This window comes from Centroberyx affinis, unplaced genomic scaffold, assembly GCF_046629955.1.
Source record: "Centroberyx affinis isolate AG114_WGS23_722 - 3 ecotype Tasmania unplaced genomic scaffold, CSIRO-AGI_Caff_v1 ptg000239l_1, whole genome shotgun sequence".
NCBI lineage: Eukaryota > Metazoa > Chordata > Actinopteri > Beryciformes > Berycidae > Centroberyx > Centroberyx affinis.
The window spans coordinates 57,501-67,500 of NW_027278924.1; the positions used below are offsets into that span (position 1 = coordinate 57,501).

The window sequence follows — 10,000 nt, forward strand, 5'->3', positions numbered from 1 at the left end:
ACACACACACACACACACACACACACACACACACACACGCTTTTATGCGTGTGGAAAGACGACTTCTTCTTGTAACTATTCTACTTTATTCTGTTCTATTCTATTCTATCATACTATTATTTGGAGTATAAATAGTAGACTATGTAGAGTTTAGTATAGTAGAGTTTATGCCATGCTTTTGCACAGAATTGCTTTATTTACCATATAAAGTACACACACACACACACTCAGGGTGCAGTAGTGTGTGTGTTAGAAAGTGTTAGAAACCTAGTGTGCAGATCTTATTGGCTAGCTGTGAGTAGGTGTATGTGTTCGCACACACACACACACACACACACACAGACACACGCACACAGAGTGAGAGTGCACTTCAGTCCAAGTGTGTACCTACCTACTACTACCTACTACAATTTTTTATACTTCTAGATTTCTCTATTTCTAACTGTATGTCAGCATTGCACAGACCACTGGGTCAAATAACTGGAAAACTGGAACATACATGATGAAGGAAAAGCGCAAAAGCGAGAGAGGTGACAAGATAAAGCGAGGGCATGGCAGATTGGAAGAGGCAGGAGGTGTTTTCAAGTTCACGTTGCTTCTGCCACACGACCGGACTGGTTCAATTTGTCATGGCACAGATGAAACTGAAAGTGTGTCTGTGTAGCTCCTAAAGAGAGACACGGCAGCCAAATAAAGTTTGTGTTTAGGGTTACACAACACCGGCGCCCCCTGCTGGTCAAATATGACACATGGCTGTAAGCTCTAACATCTTTACTCCCTCTCTCTCTCTCTCTCTCTCTCTCTCTCTCTCTCTCTCTCTCCTTCCAGGGGCAACAACCCATCAGTAATCGTCCATTCGGGCTCAAAGCATCCCCTCCCCGTCGACTCTCCCGACTCACTGAAAAAGCGGAGGATCCACCGCTGCGATTTCGGAGGCTGCAATAAAGTGTACACCAAGAGCTCCCACCTCAAAGCGCACCGCAGGACGCACACCGGTGAGAAGCTGGGAGTCGTGTCACTTCCCAATGCGTGCAAACCTTTTCCTGAAACGTTTTTGTGAGCTTTCCCCTAACTGTCCTCGCTCTCTCTCTCCCCCCGCAGGTGAGAAACCCTACAAGTGCATGTGGGAGGGCTGCACGTGGAAGTTCGCCCGTTCGGACGAGCTGACGAGGCACTTCCGCAAGCACACGGGGGTCAAGCCGTTCCAGTGCCCCGACTGCGAGCGCAGCTTCTCCCGCTCCGACCACCTGGCTCTGCACAAGAAGCGCCACCTCCTGGTGTGACGCCTCTCTGAACGCAGTCACAACTTGAAAGAAGCTCAGTGCCGGGACTCTACCACTCTGACTTTGGGTGGGGTGGGGGGGTAGGGGGGGTTTAAAAGAGCTGGCCTTAACCTTTGGACTCCGTTGGGGGGAGTGGGGAAACGTTCCTCAGGGTGCAAGTTAAGACCCTTTCACCTCATTAGCCTGATTATGAACTTCTGGTCATCTGAACGTCACACCATCTATCCGTTTATCCACCCATCCATCCTCTTATTTCCTCAACACTTGCTATCCCCTTTTCCCCTCTTTTAAATCCCAGCACTGATTCACCATCAGCTAACATTATGATAGGAATGGAGGTGTTATACCTGACCTCTGATCAGTTGCGAAGGGTCCAGCCATGGGTGCAGCGTCTCAGCTGGCCTGAGACCAGCACTCAAAATACATCAACAAACAAACACAAGCTTCTTCCTCACAATACATAAGCTCTAATTTCTCTGCATGCAGACAAACATGCTGAATCATATTCATACATAAAGATTGTGGACTTTAAACACACACACACTCACCTCTGACCTGTACTTTTAACCGCTAGTTGGCCAATATAATGTGAAACTTCCATGTTTTCCTACCCAGGAAAGTCTTCAGAATGTATATGTCATATCATACCTACTGTGCATTGTGTCATACGAACGTCAGCTTTCTTTCATCAGCACTGCTATTAACGCTAAGGCATCCTTCATGTAGCGCCACCATGCAGCACCACACACACCTCATCTGCCTCCACCAGCTTATATCATGAAGTGACTTTAAAGACCGGTAGCTAATTCTCTCTGTCTGTATCTTGCACACATGCACACACACACACACACACACACACTCACATAAATGCACACATAGCCGAAAACATGCACTTATTAAAAGCAGCCCAGCCTTGGTCTCGTGTGCTTTTGGTATTTGGGTTGAATGGGGACAATGGGTCTCAGCCATTCTTAGAGTGAAGTGTTCTTATGTTTTCATTCAGAAATGTGAAAGCTAAATTACTACACAGGGGCATTATTGTACAGCGAGGAAAGACACCAGTCAATTGGTTTAAGGGTAGAAGCAATGAAAATGTCTTATGTCTTTTGTCTATGTCTTACCATTGTCTTGTATGTGTATGTATCTATGATAGGAACTATTTTTGGTTTGTGATGTGAACAGTGGTATTCTTTTCTATCGTATGACACTTTTTATATGGGGGAAAGTACAAAGTGCAAAGCAGGGAGAGTTGCTCTTAATATTTTGTTTTCAGGAGCAGGTGAAGGGTTTTATTTCAAACTGTACAAGGCAAAAACTTTGGAAAGAAAATGCCACCTAATTCACACAGAATATTTCAGTATTGGCAGGTGATTCCAATCTATAAAGGTTTTAAGATAGCCAATACTCTTCTAGTAAGCCTTCATTTGTTTTATTTTTCATGCCACCATTGCTCAAGCAAACAAGAGAATGTGGAACACATGTTTTGGAACAAAACTCCTTTTATCAACTTCTGGTGAACAAAACAGTTTTGTACATAGCGTCTTTGTACATGTCTCCAGGAGAATGTGCACTTTATATATAAGAAACATTCCCAAAGCCAAACATTTATTAGTCAGATCAGTTTTGCTCTATTGATGCATCTATTGGTCAGTTTGATTTGAAACATTCAACAGGATCATCCCTGTGTTCATTTATGTCATTAATCATATAATGCCAGGAGAGCGAGTGACCCATTTGTTTTTTCACACACACACACACACACACACACACACACACACACACACACACACACATACTGAATGTAGCGGCTCAACTGATCTACATCTGCTCCTGGATATTCTTTGCGGTTTTGCTTGTATTTGTCTTTTTTTTATCTCTGCAAATTCTATAAGTTGTAATATATTTTATAATTGATTATTAGACTGAAAGGGCAATTAAAGGTTTTTATTAAGCATGATTTTGATACTCTCATAACAATGGATATTATACATTTCTATAAAGTTGTGGCTATAAGAAACCCTATCTCTCTTAATCTAAGTTGGCAATTCAAAGGGAACGTGTTAAACTGTGAACATATACTGTACAGGTCTATTTGCAGTTTTGCATATTATTTTAAAAATATTCATACCACTTAATAAACTTATTGATAATATTTGCAGAATTGAGTGTTGTCTCTTATGTTGTGTGTGCGTGTGTGTGCGTGTGTGTGCGTGTGCGTGCATGTGTGTGTGTGTGTGTGTATTGAAAATTGGCCTTAGTTACATATGATTTAGGGTTAGAATCAGAGTGATGCTGATTTAGAATTATAATTTATTCATAGTATTCCCATGTCACATGCATTTCCTACCAATATGGTCCTTTATTAAATACACAGATTATTGGCTGTGGCTGCCATTTGATTAGAATCACCTGTTCATTTATTAGAATCACCTGTTATTTTCCTACCAAGATGGCAGTGTGGTGATGTAACAGAATACTATGTATACAACAAATGTTAGCCAACTGAATTAAGTGCAAACATCATTCAAATGTGTGTGTGTGTGTGTGTGTGTGGATAAGAGCACACTAAACTGACGAGATTTACTCATCCACCTCCCTGTTGCAGTTACTCAGTGGTTTTGCACTCTTAATTCAGTGATTTTCCACAAACTTTGGCTGATCTGTATGCTTCATTGAAAAAATTTGGGCTCGTCCGGGATTTGAACCCGGGACCTCTCGCACCCTAAGCGAGAATCATACCCCTAGACCAACGAGCCGCTGCACAAATGCGACCACGGCACGATATTAAAATAACTACAAGACGCCATGTGATGTGTCTTTTATTTAAAATATGGTCTTTAAATACATTTGTACAACTAAGCTTTTGAACTAGTATTTTGGCTCGAAAGGGAAAATCAGACGTAAATATTTGCTATGTTCATGGTGATGTCAGAAAGTATACAGGCGAAGCGAGAGTTTTCACTCCTGCTACTTCCGCGTTCGCCTAAATCCCGTTAGACAGACTAGGCCGCGTCTTTTCTGATTAGAAGTAAGCTAATATAATACCTTTTAAATATATTTTCCACGATGATGGCACTATTTGATTTAATCAAGCAGACTAAGTAAGTTAGTGATCGTGCTGTGAGACCCAGACTGGTTGAAAGTGGTCCTGTTGGCGCTAGTAGCCTAATGGATATTTATCAAGGTACTAGCACGCACATGACAACTTGCTGTAGTAACTGCTACTATCAGAAAACCTAGTTAGTGTCAGTTACAACTCTCAGACACTCAAACTCCCACAACATAGACAATATTCTTATACTGACTCTTTATTCTGGTTTATATTATCTATCAATTAGCCTACTTTTCCATTCTCATTCTGGTTGTTGTTGTCGGAAACTATCACTGCACTTCTCTCAACATTACGCAGTACTTTCCATCCATCCTGCCACTTTCTAATTGTCTGAAAAGAGCGGAATAGCATGGACGTGCACTAATAGCTTCTGTACGCATTAGCTAGCTGTCCTGTGGGCTTGCTAATACGTTATTCTCGAAGTTATTGCTCTTTTTGACAGTTGTGCGCAAGTGCGAAATGAGGCTGTGAAGTATCTTGCCGGTGTGGTAGTCTTTGGCGCAGTCGCCTCCCGGCCTGCCGACGTGGCGGGGCGGAAGAGGAGCCGCCGAGGGAGCTGGCACCAAGCGGTGAGCTGCACTGTCATTTTCATACAAACAAAACAACCTTTCAGCTTTTTAACTTTGCTTTGACTGCATCCGTTAAAATACAGCAGTCATCAGCACAGCCGACTGAAAGGTTATACTGCATTTGCTGCAATGTAAAAAATAATTTATTTTTTATTATCAAGCTCACAATCCTGCGAATAATAGTTTTCACATATTTATGTTGTAGCCTAATACAAAAGTGGTCTTCTTTGGCTGTCTGCTTGACGTTGTTTTATATGTTGTCATGTTAAAATAGTGTAGAAATAGTGTCGCTGACGCAGCAGAGGGACAGGCTGATCAGGGACATGCTGATATTGATATGTCATCAATATGAACTCAGTGACTTGGCGATTACATTTTGATCAGCAGATCATGTCAATCTATGCATTTAGAGAAACAAGAGAAACATGTAGAGTTATGTGCTTATTGCTCCAGATCAAAACAAAGTGGCCTATTGTAAAAAAAAAAATATATATATAGTTAATGTCGGTTAACTTGTTTTGCAGGCTATAGTAATGTCCTTTTCTTGTTTCTGGGAATATATTTTGTTATTGTGAACCTTACTGTTTGTGTACACTGCCCCTCTTGTAAGAGATAACATTGTCCTTAATGAGATTTTCCACGAGGAAATTTGTTTAAACAAAGTCATTGACAGTCAAAGGGAGAACTGGAATCATCTGGATGCATTTGCAACATCAGGCCACTAGGTGGCGATGTTGATTCATGCCGTGGTCACGTTTTCAGAAAGCTAGTTAATAGTATAGTTTATTCTCTTAAAAGACAACTGTTCTCATATAACTTACATCATCTCAATGCTGTTTACTATGATGTATACTATGAATTTAGATCATAAAGATTTATATCAGCCTTAAAAGTGGGAATAAAGCTGCAAATAAAAAGCTGGGTAAACTGAGTTTAGGAGGCACTACATCCCTGCTGGAACCTCTACCTAAACCAGAGCTTCCCAAACTGTGGTCCACGGACCACCAGAGGTCATTGTGGGAGTTTTGGGTCCTCCAGCAAAGTGGTAGAATATAGTTGAATAGTTCAATTTCACCTTTAACCCAGTTTCCTTCATTTGAGGACAGTGAGAGAGTGATATAGGAAGGACTGAGCTGATATACAAACAGAGGCACAAAAAAATGTGTTGTACAGAGATTGAATGTCTCAATAGCTTTTCTATGTAAATAGCATTGTTTTGTATTGTAGGATGAAGAGATTCACGAGGAAATACTGATTTTGCATTTTCTTTACTGAAAGCAGATCTTTCTTCCTCCAGATCACCATGTCCCAGGCCGCCCCCGCTGACACAGACCCGTCCTCAGACACCCCCCCTCCTCCCACCCGAACCCCTCACCCTGAATCCGACTCCCCCTCCTCCTCTGAGGGCGTCCCGACGCCCCCCCCTCTCCAGCCCCCTGTGGTCCCTGAGGGTTTCGGAGTGCCGGAAGAGGCGACCAGAGAGGACGATGCCGCGAAGGCCGACGGATCAGGCAGTCCAGCTGACCAACCGGAGCACGGCGCCGAGGGTCAGGTGCTCGAATGTGACCAACCGGTGAGCCTGGAGCCGGACGCCACAGCTGCAGAGGAGGAAGTGGAGGTAAAGTTGTCAATTGGTAATTGTTTCCAGCGCTAGTTTCCCTACATGCAGCAGGATTTCAATGGTATGGTGTGTATGGAGGTTATCTGTCTCTTGGTGTGCAGAACTTACTCACTTCAGCTTAATTACTATTGGCTATTGAATGGTGGGGTCAGTGGCATTTAAACTTTGACCTTTGAGTGAACAAAACATAGAGTAGTAACTCGGTCTTGGTCAGGAGACACTGCAGTATCTCTTAGCAGCTCTAGAAAACATGCAGACAAAGATAGTGTTTCTTTACTGCTAATACTACATATATACTGTGTGTGTGTGTGTGTGTGCGTGTGTGCAGAGGTCCCTCCAGGAGAAAGAAAAAGCTTGGGGAGGCTGGGGTTCATGGGGAAAGTCTCTTCTGACCAGTGCCACCTCCACAGTGGGTACGTCTCCTTCTTGTTTCCTTTCCCTTATCTCTTGTTTCCTTGTCTCCTTCCCTTGTCTTGTCCTTCCTTGTCTCCTTTCGTCATTTTATACATACTCTCTCCTCATCTTGGCCTTGGTGTTTATTTGGTATGAATATACACCGATCATTGTGGCAACGTACAGTACTTCCAGTAGCAAGTATATATTTTGTGTGTGTGTGTGTGTGTGTGTGTAGGTCACAGCCTGAGCTCAGTCAAGGTGAAGGCAGGGGAGGCGCTGCGTCTCCACAGGGCCTCAGTGGGAGAGGAGGCGCAGGAAGAGGAGGAGGGAGTGGAGGAGAAGAAGAAGGAGGGAGGAGAAGGAGGAGAGGCTGACCTGTCCGACCCCAGTCAGTCCTCCGCGAGCGCTGCCGCTCCCAGCAGGGGCGTCTTCTCCACCATCACACACGCTGTCCAGCACACTGTGAGTGCACACACACGTTCAACTCCCTGCCTGGAGGCTCAGCTTTTTCAATGGATGATAGTCCCGTCTATTTAAAAACAAAACACAAGCAAAACACAGTATAGTTAAAAAAACAGGATCAAGACATAATCTCTCTCTCTCTCTCTCTCTCTCTCTCTCTCTCTCTCTCTCTCTCTCTCTCTCTCTCTCTCTCTCTCTCTCTCTCTCTCTCCGTCTCTCTCTCTCTCTCTCTCTCTCTCTCTCTCTCTCTCTCTCTCTCTCTCTCTCTCTCTCTGTCTCCCAGGGTAAGTCGTGATTAGTGGCGGTCTGGATGCCTTGGAGTTCATAGGAAAGAAGACCATGACTGTTCTTGCTGAGAGTGACCCGGGCTTCAAGAAGACCAAGACCCTGATGCAGAAGACTGCATCACTGAGCCAGGTACACACACACACACACACACACACACACACACACACAGCTTACAGTATGTACACTCAGAATAACCAACACGTCTGTTTCAATCAGATAAATAATGGCAGTTGAACAGCATGGTTGTATTGAGGTTGCATTGTGGTTTGTCAGATGTTGAAAGAAGCCAAGGAGAAGGAGCGGGCACGACTCAGCAACCAGCCAATCAGCGAGCCCACAGCTCACTACGGCATTCTGTTTGATGACTACCAGGGCCTATCACACCTCGAGGCCCTGGAGATACTGTCCAATGAGAGCGAGGCTAAGGTAAGACACACACAACAACTGCAGACAAGCATGAGAAACACACTGGAGCAGAAATTTGGTAAATAAAGTCATATAAATATTGTAGCCTTCTCCTCTCCTCTCTCTCTCTCTCTCTCTCTCTCTCTCTCTCGCTCTCCTTGTCCTTCTCCTGCTCTCTTTTCTTGTCTGTTTCTCTCACACACACACTCCTGGTTTCTCCTCCTCTTAGGTCCAAGCCTTCCTCTCCTCCCTGGCAGAGGAGGAGCAGGAGGAGGTGAAGAAGGAGCTGATTGCCATCAAGGATATCTTTATCAGGCGAGAGGAAGAGGAGGGGGAGGAGGAGGAGGAGGGGGGGGGAGAGGAAGAAGGGAAAGAGAAAAGGAAGGAGGGCGAGACGAAGGATAACGGTGATCTAAGTTCCCAATTACAGTGTTCTACCCCCCTATGTGAGTGACCCAGACCAAACCTGCCGGAGGTAGCGGTGGCCCCTGAGCACTGGCCCAGGATCAGTTTGCCATATCCTCATTTCCTGCTTTAACTCTAGGGGCGGGGCCAAGTTCCTGATGCAGGATCAGAGGGTCCCACATCAGTGCCGAAATTTAACTGACATTTCACTTTGGTTGAATTTTCCATGTTAAGTTTTTAGCTCATGATTTGCTACTTTATATCCCCCACAGAGAGGTCAAAGGTCAGGATCAGCTGGTAGGGATTCAGTGTTTTGCTCCAGGACACTTCAGCAGTGTGGATGAGTGCCAACACAGTTGAAGCGTTGTCTCTATAAACAGTAGGCCCACCCACCAAGTTTAAAATCATATTTCTCAACGTCAACCCAAATAATACTGTTTCACGTTGTGTCTTGGAAAACTGGCAGATCCTTTGGGGGAGCCAGTGTTGGAGGCTGACAGCTCCTGATTTCCTTTGGTGTTGTCTCTGCTTAAAAAAAGATGAGGAAATGTTCCACCAAAGTGAAATGCTATGTCAAGGGGACGCCGTGACATTTAAAATTTTGGTCCCATCACATCTCACCAGCCGCTTGTCACTTTGCACTGTTAAAAACTATATGGAAACTTACATTATGTGACAAGCGCCTGAGGAAATGTCACACCAGTCCAGAGTTCAAAACAGCCTGGTGTCCCTTAACTCGGGGGATTTGGAACGGAGCCTGATCCAGTGTTGGTGTTCAGCGGCCACTGACAGATTCACACCACATCACAGATAACAACAAACAAAACCAAGCCATCAAATCAAAATATCTCATCAAAATCTGCATGTGTACTGTGCAAGCCCTTAAGGTAATTTAGATAGATACATTTGAATTAATTTGGCATGAAAATGTGCACTAAATCTCTGCTGTATTGTTAGCTCAAGGCAAACAAGCATTTGATGATGGCGGAAGATGCGGTCCCAGCATGGGGGAAATGAAACCAATAATGGCATGCGGTAGAAATCAGCTCTAATCTTACTGTTTATGGATCTATGACTTTATCATATGCTATATAAATAGAAGTATGCTAACTCTACGTGTGTGTGTGTGTGTGTGTGTGTGTGTGTGTGTGTGTGTGTGTGTGCGTGTGTGTGTGCGTGTGTGTGTCAGCCACTGATGGGGAGGAGTTTGTGAGTATTCTCACTGAGCTGCTGTTTGAGCTTCACGTTGCTGCCACGCCAGACAAACTCAACAAGGTGACCGCTCACACACACACACACACACACTCGCACACACACACACTCTTAAACTCCTATTATACATCCACTCACCCCCAATAAAGTTTTAGAAGTGATACAAAAGTTCTTACCTTTGAAGTCCTACTGCATAATTGAATAGAATTTACACATAAATGACTTTACATTAGCATATAATAGTGTA

The 10,000-nt window shown here is 44.0% G+C and overlaps 2 protein-coding genes and 1 non-coding gene across 4 annotated transcripts in view; 2 read left to right on the forward strand and 1 right to left on the reverse strand.

Moving 5' to 3' along the window:
* Positions 1-1,337, forward strand: part of LOC139664675 (Krueppel-like factor 3) — an 11,909-nt gene extending 10,572 nt beyond the window's left edge. For both annotated transcript variants that reach the window (XM_071543600.1, XM_071543609.1), the window contains 2 exons: positions 829-995; positions 1,102-1,337. In XM_071543600.1, the coding sequence (XP_071399701.1) occupies positions 829-995; positions 1,102-1,283 (349 nt within the window). In that variant the 3' untranslated portion in view covers positions 1,284-1,337. The remainder of the gene's footprint in view (positions 1-828; positions 996-1,101) is intronic.
* Positions 1,338-3,967: 2,630 nt separating this feature from the next.
* Positions 3,968-4,039, reverse strand: trnap-agg (transfer RNA proline (anticodon AGG)). The gene has a single exon. It is a non-coding gene; the product is annotated as a tRNA-Pro (tRNA).
* A 2,228-nt stretch (positions 4,040-6,267) lies between these two features.
* The window catches only part of fam114a1 (family with sequence similarity 114 member A1), a 5,846-nt gene continuing 2,113 nt past the window's right edge, over positions 6,268-10,000 (forward strand). The window contains 7 exon segments of the mRNA XM_071543587.1: positions 6,268-6,582; positions 6,914-6,998; positions 7,217-7,447; positions 7,727-7,860; positions 8,005-8,157; positions 8,366-8,582; positions 9,731-9,816. Coding sequence (XP_071399688.1) covers positions 6,268-6,582; positions 6,914-6,998; positions 7,217-7,447; positions 7,727-7,860; positions 8,005-8,157; positions 8,366-8,582; positions 9,731-9,816 — 1,221 coding nt within the window.